Raw genomic sequence first — 20,590 nt, forward strand, 5'->3', positions numbered from 1 at the left:
GAAAGTGATAAAAAGGTTTTTTAGAAACTAGACCCCAGGGAAAGAGTTTTGTGTATGAGTAAAAGTTTTCTTGAGATGTTGAACTGCCTTTGATAATGGATTTTAAGTTTCTTTACCTCTGAAGTGATCTGTTCTATGTTTACCTTTAAAATATTCTTTTTTACTTTGGCTAAGTAAATATATTATTTCACAGTGATCTATATAATTCTACCTGACAGAGTACTATAAACCCTTTTGATATTTATTGACAAATCTGCCTAAATAGCTTGACTTCTGGCTGACTTTGGGATGCTTCAGAGGGCCCCTGAGACATCCCAAAGAGCTATTAAACTACCTGAGTTCATTTGACATGTTAAATTGCATGGGAAATATTGTTGGAGGAGTGATAAATCTTCTCAGGTTATATTGTATGATTGATGCTACTTATATAGATATCCTAAAAATTATGTGAAATTCATAAAAATCTGATATGTCCTGGTAAAATGTTGTCAGTTATAATTTTAGTTATCATGTTAAAGTGTTACAAGTCACAGCAATGACCAGGCTACTTTGTCAATTACAATTTAATTAGATTTTAAACATGCCTTGTATGGTTTCACTCTCATGCCTTTAGAAAAATACTGTTAGTTCTTCAAGGTTTATAAAAAAGACTTTTCTAAGATTAACTGATAAATTTTGCTTGTTTGCTATCTAGTAAATTGGTAACAGACTGAAATTTAGTCTACCCTCTATGTTAAGAGAACAAAGTTTTCTTAGAATGAATCTTTCAATAACAGATTATGAATTTCTTTGCCTTTAAGTGATTTATATTTGTTTTTAAAATCTTTTGTTACTTTAGTAAAGTAAATAAGTGCTATTTAAGATTATGGTACATGTAAAAACTCATTTTGCTTCTACAAAAAATAACCTCTCACTGTTAGACTTGTGCTATCCTAATGTCCTTAAAACATGGCAACAGTCTACTCCTAAATCGAAAAATTAAAAATGGGTGAACGATAGCTGAAAATCAAAGAGTCAGGGCTATGGAAAATCCAAGACGGGCCACTTGGTTTTTCCCAGCTCCGTGACAAACCTCATTTTTATTTGATGGGTTAAAGCCTTCCCTGGCTACAGGGTTAAAAGTATCCATAATAAAGAAATCACTAAATATTAAGTTTTGTAAATTGTTAAACTAAGTTTCTAGTTTTGTTAATTAAGGTTTAGTGTTTACTAAGACTCACTTCTGAGATAGTTCCTTGTTGTTATATTGCTAACAGATTTAATTAAGTTATTAAAAAAGACACTCTAAGTTTGTTTCTAAAGCTTATATCAGTAATCTATCTTTGGATGAAGATCAGATGCCTCATGACCTGCAACCAAGACATCCTGTGTGGGCAACTCAACAAGCCTCCATACCCACATGGGGACAAATTAAGTCGCTTTGCCATCAAGCACAGAGAATAGCTTCTCTACAGGGATCTTCAGCCTCCCCTAAAAGGTTTTTATAGCTATGCTTGCTTCACTTTCTTGCCAGGTAAATGCTACCTCTTCTACATCAGAAAAATACTGGGCATATTTCCCTGACCCCCCACCTTCCAAGTAGTTACTTGGAACAATGACCCTATACGGGTCAACACAAACCAGCCTCATCTTTTGAGAGGATCCTATACTTCCTATGATAAAGATCACTATCCCATTAATTTTAACTGTACTTTTAGGGGATTAACAGATGACCTTCCCCTTTGCTTTAACTTCCCAAGAAATCTTATCACTCCCTCTAAGGAGGGGTGTGTTGGAGCCTCCAAGAAAGCAATTTTGTCAGATTCTCCAGCATCAAAATTTTCAGATAAAACAGGAGATTGGCTGGTTTGGATATTACAGGCCCCTATGCCCGGGGTCCTTGACCACTGTAAATCCTTGTTCCTCAACACTCCACCAAAATATCCAAATTGTATTGCTGTTGCTCCTTCAGACGTCATATGGAAAACTATAGACAACCGCCTTGGATATCCGGTATGGAAATCTTGTACTTATAATTCAAAAATAGATTATAGAATACCGGGAGGCAGAAACTATTCGGTACAAGACTGGAGCAATCCAAACCCAAGTCAGGATCCAGGATCTGTTCCTGACTATGTCAATAGGTTTAGCAATTGGAAAGATGATTCCGTCCCTTGGCCGTTGGCAGCCAGCAGATGGCATCATAATCAATTTGTTCCCCCCATGTTGTCCTATACAACTAAGGGCAAAACCTTTTGGCAACCAGAAATTTGGAGAGCCCTTGGTGCCACCTCCCTTGTTACCCTATCTTGGCCAGAGACCAATTCCACCTATTCTGTGCTGCCTTCTTTACCCTCCCCTTATGTTTTTTTTTGTTGTTGTTGTTCACTAATAACTCTAAAAAGCTTCATATAGAGATGAACTATTCAGGTGGACCAAATATAGTCTGCTGTGAACAATGCATGCTCTCGTCCTGCCTAACCTCTCAATATAATATTTGTTCCTTTGTGGTGCTGTGACGTCCACCTTACCTTATGGTGCCCGTCGCAGTGAGTACCTATTCGTATGACAATTACGGTCTAGCCATTCTGCAACAACTGCAAGATTTAATGCGATCCCGACGGTTTGTAGGACTACTTATCTTAGGGATTTCAGCCTTAATAACCGCAATTACCTCTGTCACTGTGGCAGCGATATCATTGACTCAACAGGTACATACTGCTCAATATGTCAATGATATGTCAAAAAATGTTTCTTTAGCTCTAGCTATGCAAGAGATTATAGATAGGAAATTAGAATTAAAAGTAGACGCCCTAGAAGAAGCGGTCATGCATATTGGAACTGAATTACAGGCCTTAAAAGTAAAGTTAGCATTATCCGGTCACGCCAACTATCGGTGGATTTGTGTAACACCCCTAAAAGTAAGTGATAAAGATTATAATTGGGAAAAGATTAAAAATCATATTTCAGGTGTATGGAATAGCTCCAGCATTAGTTTAGATCTTGGAAAGCTTCACGGTCAGATAAAAACCTTAGAACATTCCTGACTGGACTTTACTGCTGCAGGGGCTGCTAATGATTTTTTTCATACCATTTCTAACTTTATTACTGGAAAAAATATCCTATCAACTATCCTCAGTTATGCTACTGTGGCAGCCCTAGTCCTACTTCTCATTATAATCCTTCCTTGTATTGTCAGAACTCTCCGGCAGAACACTCAGAAGCTCGTGACTGAGATCCATCTGGCTGTCTTAAAAAATAAAAAAGGGGGAGATGCTGGGAGCCGGAACACGAGATCCCACCCATGACAAGGTCATGAGGAGAAGACCTGACAAGCAAGGCAGATCAGGACCTCAGGGATTTCGAAAAGCTGCCCCGGCGCTCACCTTAAAGATGATCTCTGTCTTTGTGATGCTTGCTATATTAGACTACTCTCTAATTTCTGTGACACGGGTAGAAGGCCTTCCCAGATCTCTCTCCAAACAAAATCAAATTAGAACTTTAATTAATATGTCCGCTGGACGGCGGTATCCTATAAGATTATCCAGGATGAAAGGAGTGTTTCAATTTAGACCCCTTTGCTGGCATTCTAGCCCGCTTGGCAAATGCGTACTAATGCACATGACTGCTCACAACACCTTAATCATAAACAGCATAAAGAACCTGATCACATAAAGGCCCTAATAGGCACAGAGCCCTTCGGGGGTGAGGAAGCCCTATTAGAGAACACAAAAATATTATTCTAAAAGTGGTTATAGTTAAAGATTTAGAAAAGTAAGAGTTCAGAATTGTTAATTTTAACCAGGAATGCTAAACAGGGGCTGCCTCACCAGAGCTTCAGAGTCTTTGTGTGGTAAACCTTTTAGATAAATTTAACTGATAACTTCTGCCAAAGGACTGACCTTTGTGTTCATTAAAGAACAGATTACGGAAAACAGCTTTGCATTCACCTAGGTCATAAAATGTCAATAGGCCCCATGGCCAGAAGATAACGTACAAGACTCTCACAAAGAAGTATGCAGAAAACACCCTGGTTTTGTGAAGGATAAGCTGATGTAATATTAAACTATCTCCCCCTTAAAAATGTACTAACTTAGAATATCAAAGTGACGGTAAAAAATAAAGATTGGCCAGACTCTGCTGCACCCCGCCCCCCGCCCCCTGCCGTCTGGTCACTCTTTCTCTCTCTCTCTGTCTTTCTCTCTTTCTCTCGCTGACGCTGTTCTTCCTGAGGGTACCCCTGGATCCTGCCAAGGCTGGACCCCGGCATCTTTGGAAGTCAGAGTTAGGCAATATATATTCTTGTAATATAGGTTCTATTCTCATCTTCCTAAAAGGATCGAGAATTGTGGGGTAACAGAGAGGATTGGCAGGAAACTCATTCAAAATATTGTCATATTACGCAGGAATCCTGCATGGAGATGGGGGACTTGAGGAATTTCAAGAATAATTTTGATTACATGAGGGATGACTCATATATGACTATATGAGCTGAAGATCATAACTGATCAATAGAGTGCTATCCCTCTAAATGTGTAAGAAATATTCTCCTGTAAATACATACTATATACTTTCTTGAGTCACTCCTTGACCTTTTTCCATAGCACTTACCAAATATATTTTAATGTATGCCATTATTGACTTTCCCCTCTGTGGTTTTTTAAACTCTGTGAGGGTAAAGACCATGTTTATTTTGTTCACTGCTGGATTAATTCCCAGTACCTTGAGTCTAACATAGAAACTACTTATAAAAATTTTTGTAATGAATAAATAAATGAAAAAATTAACCAAGGAATACCAAATAGTGGAGTATAGATAGAAAGGGGCTCTTCTATTCTTATGCAAAAGTGCACCAAAGTATTAAGTAATCTTTTGCTATTGGTACCCATATAAACACTGTTGATTTTTTGGACGTAGGATGATATTCAGCCAGAATATATCAGCATGGTGTGCCTTCTCTTTGGCTGATTCTTGTGCTATGCTTGCTCATATATATTTTGTATGTCACCTCTATTGATAAATATTGTCATTCTGAAGTGATCACACTAATAGTCAATTGTTTAATTAATTGAGGGAAATGTGCATTTAAGATAAATAGCTAAATTATCACTTTATTATTGATTTGTTATTATATTTAATGAAAGGATAAAGAAAATCAATATACTAATATATATCTTCAAAGCTGCTTCAGAATAATAAAATATATGCATATCTTAAAAATTAACATAGTAAATTATTTAAAAAAGAGTTTTTAGAGTGACTTAGTTCAATCTGTCAGTACCCCCAGAACTAAGGTACAGAATAAATGTTCTAAACTAAACACTGTAGATCATTTAAATGCTACAGACTTCTTGGGAAAACCCTCAACAAAAAGACAAATGAGAAATGCGAGCAAAGGGAAATAAATGAACACTCACTTTGTGTCAGAGAAGATTGGAGTAGGTTTTACTCTAAGGAACAGCCTTCAGCATTCATATTTCCTCATGGTATACATTAAGATCTCTAGTCATAAAATTTCTAAATGTCTTCTTGATGACTAAACCTGTTTCGTTTTTTGTTTGAGGCATTATTCAGGAAGCACACAGTGTATTTTATTTTTTGCTTAGCAAGACAAGAATGTTCTATGTTAAGGAATGTATATACAAAATAATATACTTGTAGAAATACATTTCTGATGAAAGTTTTAATTTTCATTTCCCTTTTATTATATATGTTGCCTCTAACGTCTCAGTGCAACACAGAAATAAAGAACATAGAGCTTCAGTCTACACCTGATCAGAAAACAGATTACTTCATTATAGTATTCTTCAAATAGTATTGTCTCCAGCGTGGTAAAACTGGTGATTTTGGAGGGTGAGCTACAATGTCTTTCTTCTAGAGGCAAGACCATGTAACACTGTAAAACCTGACTGAGAAAGACAGCTGCCTACCTGTACAACTACAGTGCCTGTTTGCCTTGGGTCTTACCTGGGTCCCATTGGCTCCTTTGAAGGCTAACATAGGACTCTACTCTTTTGATTTAAACTTATTTAAATAGAGTCCTATGTTAGCCTTCAAAGGAGCCAATGGGACCCAGGTCTCCACAAAATAACACATTTCTTCTTCCATCTATTTGTAGTCAATTAAAGCTTAGTCAACTTTTTCTGATCTTTTCTGAGGAACAGGCTTGGGTGTGTACCATAGAAGCACCAGAAAAGAGGTGAAGCCCCCTGTAGGGAACAGCGAGTCTGTGCAGGTCAGTAAGTGCAGAGGAGGGCTGAGAAGGAGTGGATTAGGGTGATCACCAATGTCTAAGAGCCAACTTCATATTTATGTGAATCTGTATGATTAAACAATTTGCTCTGGCTTACTAAACAAAAATTCGTATCTTAGATTGATGATTAAATATTTGAAGAAATGATTTTTGGTTTAAATTTTCTATTTTTTCCTAATTAGAAATATACTATATTTCTAGTATAAAGGCAATACAATTAAAGAAGTATGAAACTTTGATGAATTGTTTCTGCAAAAGTTATTTCTCAAGAGTAGATAAAGTGCTTTTGAACAGATTCACTTTTTCTCAGGTCACAGGAGTGCTATTTAATAAATTACTTTTCTTGGGTGCCAAGAGCCACCTTTATTCATCTGAAAAGGTTAATGCAGCTGTTCAAAGTGTCCAAGTTGTTCTCAGAGAATAATTTATGCACTGAAACTCTGTTTTGTTTAGGAAATTCCTAAAGAGAAAAAAAAAAAATGTTCAGTACCAATTAAACACAAGTAGTTAATAGTAGTTCATAACTGACATTGTTTTTTCCTCCTGAGCACCATTTATATGGATTGATTTATATCCCTGGCCACATAAAATTTTAGAATTCCCTCTTTTTCACCCCAGGATTTCCTATCTTTCCTTTTATTTAATTTTTCCCATAGTACTTATTATAAATATACTGTGTTTCACATATAGATTTTGTTTTCTTCTGACTTCCTTCACTAGAATGTAAGTTCTATGCAAATAACTTTTTTTCTGATTGCATTACCTCAGTTTCCCTGGACAGTACTAGGCACATGTAAACATTCAATAAATGAATGTAGGAATAAATCAGTATTGATCAAATTTACCAAGTAATTGCCAGATTTCCATTTGATGAACCATTGAAAGCATAATTTACCTTTCTCATGATTAGAAAATATAGTAAGAAAACATGGTTAGAAAAGTGCTTTTAAAAACATTCTGATACATAGTCAGCCCTTAACACTCACTGGTACTATCATTAAATCAATTAGTGAAAAGAATACTATTTTTTGATGTACTCATTGCCTAAGTGAAATAGAGTCATGAAAATTAAGTAGATATTAAACATATTTGCCTCAATCGTCTGAATCCTTTAGTTCAAAGCATATTTTAAGAATATAATTTAATATAATTTACTTTCTGAAAAGTAACAAGACTTAATTAAATTTATTTGACAAACTCCAATTAAATCAAACAGACTATTATAATAATTCCAAAGATTAAGCTTGGTTTTGAATTGTGCTCTGCCATTTACTAGGTCTGTGACCCTGGGCAAGTCAATTAAAAACCTTAGGCTTCAGTTTCCACATGTGTAACACGGGTGAAAATTAAATCTATGTCAGTAGTTTAATATTAAACATAGCACAGTACCTGACACATAACAATTCCTTGATAAAAGGAAGATCAAAAAAATATTATTAAATGTATAAAATCTAGTGAAAAATGTCTGTGACAAAGCTATCTCAATTTACATAAAATTAAGTGAGAATTAAAAGTGAAATTATATTTTTCTGACCCCAAGTTTAAGCAAATTAATCAGAAATTCACATTTTGGAAGAAATTATCATTTTCAAAAGAGAACTTAATATAGGAAATACTAACATTTGATGCAAATCACTTAGCATATGACTTCCTTTGTATTGCTAAGTATAAAACACAGAGCCTCTTAGTACCAGTTTAAGGATGCAGGTGTCCTTTTAAAATCAACACTTCTAAATTCCTGAAAAGCCAACATTATATATACAATCCTCACCCTTCCCTATCCCAATCAATTTAAACTTATGGAGGTACTGAGTTCGAAAGATGTTCAAAAACCGTATGATACATGTCTTCAAGGTCATTGTTATCTAAGAATGTGTTACAAATTTTTTGTTATATGGGCCATGTTAGGCAGTTTTGTACATTTTTAGCACTAAAGTAGGGGCATTGGATACTACACTTAGTTATGGTGGAGAAGATGGGAAATGTTTCTGCTCAGGTTCTCTACAGAGATTGCTGGAGCCACAGTGGGAAAACAAGCCTTTCAGGTAATCCCAAGGTAGACCACAGACCCTGGGTGCTACCTTGTAATATGATGCTTAACGATGTTCTGTGAGCCAGATCGAGTCGAGTACGTATGTCTATAATTGTCCAGGAGCTGAGGAGCCTGAGCAAACAGGACATTGTGCTCTAGTGAGGGTAGAGTCTCAGCATTGTCTTCAAATCCCAAGCAACCCCATTTCAGAAAAGAACTTTAGAAGCTGTGACAAGTAACATCTCCAAGCTTTCTACTATTGTGAGCTGATACTCAAGTTTCCTCTGTACAAAGGAAATGATGGTGACAGGGTTGAGGATGCAGAATGTATAAGAAACTAGTTCATCTTTTTTTTTTTTTAACTTGTGGATGGAATATAAAGAACCTCTCAAAGTCTTGAAAATGCCATGAGCACTGCTAATGTTACAGGGATCAGAATGTGGATACTGCCTACATGAAAGATGTGGGTGTCCTTCAAAGTTCCCCTGCTTAATGTACCTTAATATTAAAACACAGACCAGTACAAATAACATCATGTATATAATAATGTGATTCAACTAATCAGGGCTGTTCCTAGGCCGGGGCCACCTGAGTGTCACGCAGTCTAGCACAGAAGAAGAAGGCTTAGACCAAGGAACACAGGTCCTGGCACTACCCCTTTCCATTGGAATGAGAAAACCTTCCGTATGTCCAGACTACGCTATTGATAGCTTATGGTGAATGATGTCAGATTCGTGATCTCCGAGGAAGATTTAGTTTTGGGACCAGGGACCAGGCTTGAGTACTCAGAGCTTTTGTGTGGCCAAAGTTTTATTACAGTGAAAAAAGACAGACATCAGAAGAGCAATGGAGAGTGCCCCACTTGCTAGTCTTGTCAACACCTTACATACTTTTACCAGACCCACCCTCTCAACATACATCTTAAATTAACAAGATTAGAACTAACAATGTGAATGTGAAGTCACTCAGCCGACTCTTTGTGACCCCATGGACTATAGCCTAACAGGCTCCTCCATCCATGGGATTTTCCAGGCAAGAGTAGTGGAGTGGCTTGCCATTTCCTTCTCCAGAAAGGTCTTACCAGACCACCTCAGTTCAGTTCAGTTCAAGTCACTCAGTCGTGTCCAACTCTTTGAGATCCCATGAATTGCAGCATGCCAGGCCTCCCTGTCCATCACCAACTCCTGGAGTTTACTCAAACTCATGCCCATTGAGTCGGTGATGCCATCCAGCCATCTCATCCTCTGTCATCCCCTTCTCCTCCTGCCCCCAATCCCTCCCAGTATCAGGGTCTTTTCCAATGAGTCAGCTCTTCGCATGAGGTGGCCAAAGTACTGGAGTTTCAGCTTCAGCATCAGTCCTTCCAGTGAACACCCAGGACTGATCTTTAGGATGGACTGGTTGGATCTCCTTGCAGTCCAAGAGACTCTCAAGAGTCTTCTCCAACACCAGACCACCTACTCCCACGTAAAGTAACAGAATTAGTCAGAAGGTTCCTGCTAAGAAGGAGAAACATCCTTAAGCAAGACACACTGTTGTTATATGATTAGCACAGAGCTTAAGGGAAAACACACCCTTGAGCAATATGAATTGTTATGTTGTGTAATCATTATCTCTGGGCTTAAAGGAAATAAATTTATGTCTTATGTGACTAAGACAAAACAGGTAGAAAAAAAGTTTGTCCTTTTCTCCAGCTCCAGAGCCCTGGGCCCCTTCCCCCTTGGGGGCCCTTATCAACCTGCCTAAGAATTAACTCTCTCATTTTTCCCTTTTGTGTTTGTAGTTTATACAGTCTTGTGATCATCATCTTGATTTTCAAATGTTAAATCTAGAGGAAGGACTTGAATCTGTATCTGCTAAAATGAAAATCAATGGATTTTCTGTTAAAGCAAGCTGCCTTCTACCTCTACCTTCTACTTTTCAAAAAAAATATTAAGAGTTTTAATCTCTATGACAGGCTGTAAGTCTTGTTCAAAGTGTAGGGCTACCTCTTTTAGACAACCTCAGATCTGATCTAAAGTTGTAAAGCAAAGACTTTACTAAACTGCTGTTAGTGGGCTGTTTCAAGTAACATGTTTTTCTTAACTATTTTTGGTAAACATAGATGTGTCCAGTTTAGCCTGTAATAATAATTCTCAATTCTTCCACAATGAGAACCTCCTGATTTTAAAATATAATTTTCTCCCTCACAATGCTCATATTATAAAATACATCTATTATACAAGTTGCATTCACTATGTAAGAATTTGTTTTTATATGAAAAGATCTATTAAAGGGTACACAATTTTAAAAGCTAAAAAAAAAAAAATATGATAAATGGCAACCAAAATAACACTAAATGTATTTACTAATAGATGATTTTAGGTAGCTTGTGCAGCAAACTCTCATCAGAAAGATCTGGAGTTGAATTGTAGTCCCTCCACTTGTTTTCCATGTTACTTTAGTATCCTGAGACTTATTTTTCTTTTTCAGTACACAGAGTAGTAAATTCAGTATCATCCAGTGTTTATAAGGGTATGAATGAGGGAATATAGGAAAATTATCTGGCAACACACTGCCTTCTTTGCTTACAGCATCCACTCAATAAGTATTATTTTTCTCCTGTGAGAGAATATAAAAGCTAGAAAGCATTTCTGAATAATAAAAATAACTCACCAATGAAAATTCCTGAGTCCCTCAGGCTGGGAGACCTCACTAGATAGAGAGACAACAGTGTGTGTCTCCAGTGCCTTCTAGGAATGAATGGAATTCATCATGAGCAGGAAGTTGTAGAGACTAGCATCACTGTGTGTGTGGTGGGATGTACCTTTCAGACATAAGATGCTGTCTTTCCTAACAATCTTCCATAGACTCCAAAAGAGCAAGGCTGTCATAGTCCATCTGAAATGTCCTGAGGAGCTAGACCTTGAAGGCACAGGTGTGTTCAAGAGACCCCAGGTTCTGGGTCAGCCATTTGTGTGAGCCTTTTGTTAATGGAGTGTCCTACCAGATCAGGCATATGGTTGTTCTTCCAAAAGTTGTTAGGTTTGTGTATGAGTGGTATGCGACAGTGACAAAGAAGGAAGCTCCTGTTGAATTATTTTTGTTTTTTCTGTTTATTTTTGGGAAAAACTCGTGCTTTCCTTTCCCACATCCTCACCAAAGTGACTTTGTTAATAATAAACATGTTATACTAAAAACGTGATTCAAAAGCAAGATGTATTTCCTTCCTTTTGCTAAAGGCTACACTTGGTCATCTAAGGGCAGATCATTAAGAACAGCTTAGACATTATTATTCTCCAAAACCCAAAAGCTTTAAACATGCAATAAATTATTTGAGTAAGCTATTTACAATTTTATTTTCTTTTTGTTTTTTTATTCACAGACCAAAACCACCAACCCAAAAGATTTTTTTTCCCAATGCACAGACTGTGCTCTGATAACAAGCTGGGCACTTCTAGAAGATATTTTAGCTCTATAAAGCCAGTAAAAGGCCATATAGGAAAAAAAAAACAAAAAAAAAAAACTAAACATCAGGCTGACTGGTATTTAAGTATTAAAGTCAATTTGTATGTATTTGTTCAACACATATTGAGAATTTCTATTCCACTCTTCTAAGAATTCAAGGTTTTCATAATTCTATATCAGTATCATCCACTAGTGAGCAATCACTGGAGGAACCATAATATTATTCCACACATAGTATTTTTCTGTTCTTCCTCTGCTTTATTCCTTTGTTTCCTGAGAAAATGATATATAAACCATTGATTTTGAGAAATATCAGTATCCTGGAATTCCTTTGCTGAGAGGAAAGATTTCTTGACATTATTTGTTCATTAATAGTATTAAGGATTCTCTGAAAATCAACTCTTGGGGGTTAAATCCCTCAGACTATGGATACTCTACTTTAAAGGGTATCATTGCCTCCACATCATCAGTCTGCTTTTCTATGCTGTTCTAATCTACCAAATAGTTGGTTTGAGTTCTTCCTATGTATAATAAAAATCTTTCATTTACTAATGTTTTGATTTATATCTTAGTTCTTCTACTACAAAAGTGTAGCTTTGTTATACTTAACAAACTGGAGTCAAAGAATGAAAATAGTTTTGAAATGTTGTAGCCAAAATCTCTCCCTTATTGTTGATAATTATTTCTGATAGTCCTTAGGCCTCTGATGAGCTCTGCCTGCACAGATGTAGACAGCCTGCTTGTCCAACAGTGAGTTGAGAGCAGCCTCAGTCTTACCAGCAAGTAAGAGGGAAGGCTGGTGATGTCCACATGAAAAATAACTCTTTTCTAGGTTTTGCAATGGAACAGATATGGTTGCTGCTGCTACTAACAACTAGAGTGCTTCCGGGTTCTGCTCAGTTCAATGGCTACAATTGTGATGCCAACCTCCACAGTAGATTTCCTGGTAAGTCTGAACGCAGTCTTTTCTCTAATTGTATCTGGAGAGAGTGATTATGTTTAAATAGAAAATGATTTAAATGCATATGTAAAATGAGGGGGATATCTGTCTTTACTAAGTGGATATTAACAAGTGGAAAATGACAAAAGACATTTTTCTGAAGTTGTAATTTATAACCACATTAACATATAAAGTGTTCATTGTATTAGTTTATATTATTATAATGGCTGCTCACAGATGTGAAAAATATTAGCTAATGATTCATAAAATTGGGAGAGGCTAATGTCATTCAAAATTTGTCTACTTGATGGACTTTTTCTCATAAATTAATTCAGACTTTAAAATTTTCCATTATATTCTAATAGATTTATTTAGGAAGAATACTTAGAAAATGACTGTGAAATATTATACAGTACTCAAACAGAATACTATTTCGATGAAGTGTTGGTCACCAAAAGTACACAGGCCAGCTTCAGAATGCGTTTCAGAGCAATCCATTAATATTTTGACAGACATGAGACTTTGACCATCTTGATGGGTGTGTCCCACAGGTTGTTAAAATCTGCATTTTTTTTAGAGGCAATTTGAGGTTTCACTTAAACATTCATCTTTTTATATCAGCTGAAGTTATAGAGCCATAGTTCAATATTTACAAAAAAAGGATTAGGTAATCTGAAACTATTTTTCTACATATGCATTGCAAACTGAAATACATTCTCCCATGTTTTACGTGCTCCTGTGTTTGGAGCATGGCAGAGCAATAGCGCACCTACACAGAGCAATCAGCAGGTAGTTATTTAGTTGATGTGAAGTTTCTAATTTATTGAGCACAGGTAATCCGGCTTGCTCCAGGATAAAGAAAGAATATGTAGAAATATCTTCATGAGCCCAGATCTAGTATGAGACTATTTGGTAGGTTAAGTAAAATAAGGAGTTCAGGATGAGGAATGTCTAAAAGCAAGTCTACAAAGGTAAGTTCAGGCAGGGTTCTTAATGATTTTGAATACACATATGATAGGATTTTTTTTTTAACCTTTTTACTATGGAAAATTTAAAATATATTCAAAAGTAGAGAATAGTAAAAAAAAAAAAAAAAAGACAAAAACCCATAGTAATCATCCAGCTTCATCAGTTGTCAGCATTTATAAATTTTGTTTCATGTGTCTTTCCTACTACTCCCATCTCTAAAATATTTTAAAATAAATTCATTTTTCATGTTTCATTATATATAAGTGAAAAAAACTTTAAAAATCATTGCACGTATTTGTTTAATAAACTTAATAATAATTCCTTAATATCATTCAATATTCAGCCAAGTTGCCTCTAAATCAATATGGTACATTTGTTGATGCATTTCTTGAGTTTGTTTTAATGTATAGCATGCCTTAGCTTTTCTAAAATGCCATTTATCTCTGTAAGTAACTTGGTCATTTGTTTCTTAGAATTCCAACACTCTGGATCTGGTTGAGTGTAACTCCTTTGTGTCATTTAACATGCTCCTCTTTTCCTATATAACCTGCTAACTGATTAGAGCTAGAGGTTTGAATAAATAAATTCAGGTTCAGTTGTTTTGGCAAAAGTAATTTGTGTATTATTTGTGTAATGAAAGTGTTTCAGCCTTATTTTGTAGGCCATGAAGAGCCATTGCATCTTTTTAAACCCACCTTTTTAAGGATTTTATGGGGTCACATCTTATTTGAGAAAGTAGACATTGGGGAAAAGTGTGAAAGACAGAATCGAGTGAGAAGAGACTAGTGGCAGAGAGAAATGTCAGGAAGGCAGTGGCAACGGAAGCAGAAGGAGGCAGGTGTTCAGAGATACAGAGTTCTGTGGTGGATACGTCAGAACTTGAGAACTGATTTGATTTGGGAGGTGAGCCAAGGAGAAGACCAGAGGGTGTTTTGAAATTGAATAATTCAGTGTTGATACTGTTAACTGACCCTGAAAGCATAGGGCATTTGCATGTTTTAGAAAGGAAGTTTGGATTTGAAAAGAATGACTTTGAAGTACTTTTAGAATGTAGAGAGGCAGCCTCTACCCAGAAGTAGGAAATACAGACCTGGTCTGAGGAGAGGGGCTGGAGACTGAAAGAAGCGATGTGAGAGTTGGATTGCGGTGCAGCGAGTGAGCAGTGAAGGAGAGACAGGAGAAGGGAGGAGGAGAGGTGTGGAAATACACCGCCCTGTAAATAACTTTGGGGGTGAAGGAGGACGGGGGAGGAGCTGAGCTCATGTTCATGAATGAGAAAAGAGGGTTTGGGGATTCGAGGTCTAGAGACACCTCATCTATTACGTAAGAATATGAATCAGCAAAGGGGCAGGATTCAGAGCCTGGGAATCCTAACAACAACAACAAAATACTAGCAAAGTATACGCATGAGCAAAGGGAAAGTATGCAGAGATGGAATACTAACAAAGAAACGCCTCATGCAGGAAGATTGCTCAGTAGAGAGAATATAGCTGACGTTGTAGTTATTACACTTGTAAAGATAAACTGAACATGTAAATGAGCCAAGGAGTGACTAGGACAGCAAAAGGAAGTATTTTTCATGTGGTAAATTTTAAAAATGGTGTGGAAGCTTCCGTCTACAAGAGCACCTTCTGATCACCAGCATCCAAGCCCGCTGAGACAGTTGCTATGTTTGGGCGTCATCACTTCACCCCAGATGTGCGGTGCTTACTCGCTCAGTCTTGCCTGACTGTTTGCGACCCCATGGACTGCAGCCCACCAGGCTCCTCTGTCCATGGGGATTCTCCAAGCGAGAATGCTGGAGTGGCTTGGATGGGATCTTCCCAACCCAGGGATTGAACCCAGCTCTCCTGCACTGCAGGCAGATTCTTTACCGACTGAGCAACCAGGGAAGCCCTTACCCCCACTATGTAGTATCAGAATCTCTGAATGTGGTACTGGGAATTTTTTAAAAAATCCTGCAGATGAGTCTCATGTGCATTATGATTGAGAACAAGTCACAGTGTGTTCTATTATTGAGTCCATTATTCCAGTCAAAAGCATAATCATGTATTAAGGAAATATAACTAAAAACAAAATCTCCTCCCAACCCAGAAATCCTTTCCACTAACATAGCAGACATGAAAACACTCATTGAATTAGCATTAAACCAGAATATGATGTTCGTTATAGGCAATTCACTGAAAATTTGCAAAGGCAGAAAGGAATCTCACTCTTCTACATAGTCAAGCAGAGACAGCAAATTATATGCATATTTTCAAAATAAGTAATAACTGTCCTCAGGTAAGAGGGCTTGGCAGCACCATTTATCATGTATAGTTCATCCTGAATTAACCTGGTTATTGGGGTGACCATTCATGCTAGTGTATTAGCTTTATCCAGAGAAAAAATAAAATGCTCACATCTTTATGAAAGGAGGTACTTTTGCAATTTGAAGCGAGGTTCCAACTGAAGTTAGGCTCCCAGCCTTCCCAGACTGTGATATAAGGGCATTACTTTCCTTGATGTTTATATTTCTAAGAGATAGTTCCCAAGTCCTTGAGAAAGATGTCCCTCAGTAGTAAAGCTAATTTTCAAAAGAATTTATATACATTTCATGAACATCAGAAAGTACTCATGTGTTTTCTGATATAAATGATCTCTTTATTTTCAACAGGGAAAATTAAAATTTGTATTTGTTCTTACACATTTTAGCACTTTTATTTCTGTTGGGCTTAGACAACAAGTATCCACACGTCCCAAACCTGTGCATACACACACACATATTGTTGCAGTTTATTATTATTATTATTTTTCATTTATTTTTATTAGTTGGAGGCTAATTACTTTACAATATTGTAGTGGTTTTTGCCATACATTGACATGAATCAGCCATATTGTTGCAATTTAAAATTTATATTAAAAAATATCTAAAATTCAGATAAATTGAAAGCATAGGAGAGGCTTTAGTTATATGGATATTCTTTCCAAGAATTTTTGCAGCCCAGTTTTTAAGCCCATTTTTGCAGATTGCTTGCAAAAGAAGATCAGAGTGAATAAATAAAGCCTGAAGGTTAATTGCTCACTTCCCTCTTGACTTGTGGCTTCTCTTCCACATCAAGATCACCCTTGATGTCATCAAGAGCTCCACAAGCTGCTCAGATACTAAGCAAAGGCCTAGAATGAGAATGAGTCTGGCAAAGGAAGGAGCTATCTAAATGCAAAGTAATGTTAATAATGATGAGAGTAATCATCTCACCCTATCTGACCTTTGCTGTTTCATGACATTAGAACTATTTTCTTTAATTTCCATGGCATTTATCCTTGAGTCAAGGGAACTATCATGGTTTAATATATTTTAAGTTTAAAGGGACACCATTTAATTTTAAAGGTAGTTAACTCTTGGCTATCCAAACTAGTATCAGGGAATAGACTCTTGCCCCACTGACATTATAATGATGCTCTTCCAAGAATAAAACTCAAACCGTAGAGGACTTTTCGAGTACCAAGGAATGATTTGGCTGCCAAAGTGAAATATACAGGTAAGTCTTTTTGGCCTCTGCAACTAATGTACACTAGTCTCTCTTTTAGAAGATGGTATATATAGGAGTCTGCTTGAGCTTCTGAGTCCCTAAAGAAGTCTTTAATGATAAAGGCACAATCAAGGAAAAGATTAGGACACCAGAAACTTTGTGACCTGACATTGTTTTATGATGAACTAATGAGTCACAGGAAACTGAATGTTAGTGTTATATAACTTGTCATTTTGTATTCTATTTGAAATAGCACTCTGTTCAGTTCAGTTCAGTCACTCAGTCGTGTCCGACTCTTTGCGACCCCATGAATCGCAGCACACCAGGCCTCCCTGTCCATCACCAACTCCCGGAGTTTACCCAAACTCATGTCCATTGAGTCGGTGATGCCACCCAGCCATCTCAACCTCTGTCATCCCCTTCTCCTCTTGCTCCCAATCCCTCCCAGCATCAGGGTCTTTTCAAATGAGTCAACTCTTCGTATCAGGTGGTCAAAGTATTGGAGTTTCAGCTTCAGCATCAGTCCCTCCAATGAACACCCAGGACTAATCTCCTTTAGGAAGGACTGGTTGGATCTCCTTGCAGTCCAAGGGACTCTCAAGAGTCTTCTCCAACACCACAGTTCAAAAGCATCAATTCTTCGGCGCTCAGCTTTCTTCACAGTCCAACTCTCACATCCTTACATGACACTAGAAAAACCATAGCCTTGACTAGATGGACCTTTGTTGGCAATGTAATGTCTCTGATTTTTAATATGCTGTCTAGGTTGGTCATAACTTTCCTTTCAAGTGTAAGCGTCTTTTAATTTCATGGCTGCAATCACCATCTGCAGTGATTTTGGAGCCCCAAAAAATAAAGTCAGCCACTGTTTCCCCTGTTTCCCCCTCTATTTTCCATGAAGTGATGGGACCAGATGCCATGATCTTAGTTTTCTGAATGGTGAGTTTTAAGCCAGCTTTTTCACTCTCCTCTTTCACTTTCATCAAGAGGCTCTTTAGTTCCTCTTCACTTTCTGCCATAAAGGTGGTGTCATCTGCATATCTGAGGTTATTGATATTTCTCCTGGCAATCTTGATTCCAACTTGTGCTTCCTCCAGCCCAGCGTTTCTCATGATGTACTCTGCATTTAAGTTAAATAAGCAGGGTTGATTGGTTATTACAATAAATCAAAAGAATGTCTCAAGGCTGTATAGATCTTACTAGACCCACTCTCACAATTTACATTTTAAGATGACAGGATTAGAACTAACAGTAGAAAGATTTTACCAGACCAACTCCCATAATATACATTTTAGGATAACAGGATTAGTCAGAAGGTTTTCAGGAAGGAGAAACTGTCCTCAAGCAGGATACATTGTTGTTATATGATCCTTAGTACAGAGTTTAAGCTGAGTTGTTTTGTTGTGTAATCATCTGCTCTGGGCTTAAAGAAAAAACATTTTATGTGACTAAGACTAAGGAATTTAGAGAAAATAAATGTTTGTCCTTTTCTCCTCCTTGAGAATTCCAGATCCCTCTCTCCTCCTCTGGGACCCTGGGCTTCTTATCAACCTGCCTAGGAATTGAATCTCTCAATTGTATCTCAATAAAAGTGGAATTTGCTCAATAACCTCAGATATGCAGATGACACCACCCTTCTGGCAGAAAGCAAAGAAGAACTAAGGAGCCTCTTAATGAAAGTGAAGAGGAGAGTGAAAAAGTTTGCTTAATTCACCATTCAGAAAACTAAGATCATGGCATCTGGTCCCATCACTTCATGGAAAATAGATGGGGAAACGGTGGAAGCAGTGTCAGACTTTATTTTTTGGGGCTCCAAAATCACTGCCGATGATGATTGCAGCCATGAAATTAAAAGACGCTTACTCCTTGGGAGGAAAGTTATGACCAACCTAGACAGCATATTAAAAATCAGAGACATTACATTGCCAACAAAGGTCCGTCTAGTCAAGGCTATGGGTTTTCCAGTGGTCATGTATGGATGTGAGAGTTGGACTGCGAAGAAAGCTGAGCACCGAAAAATTGATGCTTTGAACTGTGGTGTTGGAGAAGACTCTTGAGAGTCCCTTGGACTGCAAGGAGATCCAACCAGTCCTTCCTAAAGGAGATCAGTCCTGGGTGTTCATTGGAAGGACTGATGCTGAAGCTGAAACTCCAATACTTTGGTCACCTGATACGAAGAGCTGACTCATTTGAAAAGACCCTGATGATGGGAAAGATTGAAGGCAGGAGGAGAAGGGGACGACAGAGGATGAGGTGGTTGGATGGCATCACTGACTCAATGGACATGAGTTTGAGTCAACTCTGGGAGTTGGTGATGGACAGGGAGGCCTGGAGTGCTGCGATTCATGGGTCGCAAAGAGTCGGACATGACTGAGCAACTGAACTAAAATGTTAAAATACCATGTAAATGGAGAATCACAATAGAAATTGCCACATTAAAGAATTTGAAACATCCTATGATAGAAAAATTTATTTAGCTTTTTTCAGGAGCATCTTTGCTAAGGAACCTTTTTTTTTCCTAGTAATATTGATTAATATTTCAATAAGTACCAGTATTTCATAGGAAATACAATAGATAATCACCTTATTTCATTTCTAGACTTCTTCAGTGAGTCAATAAAAATGAGCTGTCCAATTTTGTATTAGACTTTGCCTAACCACTGCACTGTTCCGTGCCCAAAGCCAGGGTGGAAAATGGGATAATTATTCCAGGGAATATGCTCTGACCCTCTGTGTAGATAAGAAAGTCCACCACCCCTTCTTTCCTACACAGTGGTAGTATTTTGGCCTCCAAGCTGTGAAGAGGATGCCTGCTTTTATTTTGCATCTGTGACTGCAATTACTGCACCAGATGAGGCAGAAGAAGTGATCCAGCCAGCGATTGCTGATCGCATCCTGATTAATCTTCAGTGATAAAGTGCAGTGGAGAGAAGAGGAATTCGTCAGCAAGTGCAATGACTGAATGATTCAGAGTCTCTCCCTTTATTTTAATAATGAAGTTCTTTACTGCATGGATTTTTTTTTTTATTTCTTCTACTTGTATAAGTAAAACCTATATTCCTTCTTCTGCTTGAAAAAGACTGAACTCTTCTAATTCCAAAGAATGTGAAGCAGCAAGTGCAAATAGAAGTCTGCAGTTTGTCTGAGACTGTATATTCATTTCTTACAACCCTGCAAAACACAGCTTTCATTCACTAATGAAAAACATGTGGAAAATTGAGGTGGTCAGGTACCTGTTCAATACTGAGAGGAAACCTGAATTCCTAATCCACTTTAAATTCTTCATCAACTGCTGATATTAGGGGTAGATAAAGTATCATTACCCTTTTAAACTTCTTGTTTTTTTAGCACCAAAGCCTCAGTATTGTATAAAAACTCAGGAGGAGAAGTAGTTTTCAAAAATGAGTTAAAACAACACAAATAGCATCTATTTTCTAAGCAATTTTTTTAAAGTTTAT

The 20,590-nt window shown here is 37.2% G+C and overlaps 1 protein-coding gene and 1 pseudogene across 2 annotated transcripts in view; both read left to right on the forward strand.

Annotated features, from left to right (window-relative positions):
- ZPLD1 (zona pellucida like domain containing 1) overlaps positions 1-20,590 on the forward strand; it is a 405,680-nt gene that overhangs the window by 348,327 nt on the left and 36,763 nt on the right. For both annotated transcript variants that reach the window (XM_043892989.1, XM_043892990.1), the window contains one exon: positions 12,544-12,657. In XM_043892989.1, the coding sequence (XP_043748924.1) occupies positions 12,552-12,657 (106 nt within the window). In that variant the 5' untranslated portion in view covers positions 12,544-12,551. The remainder of the gene's footprint in view (positions 1-12,543; positions 12,658-20,590) is intronic.
- LOC122687391 lies at positions 1,338-3,287 on the forward strand (annotated as a pseudogene).

The sequence above is a fragment of the Cervus elaphus genome, chromosome 31, assembly GCF_910594005.1.
Source record: "Cervus elaphus chromosome 31, mCerEla1.1, whole genome shotgun sequence".
Lineage (NCBI taxonomy): Eukaryota > Metazoa > Chordata > Mammalia > Artiodactyla > Cervidae > Cervus > Cervus elaphus.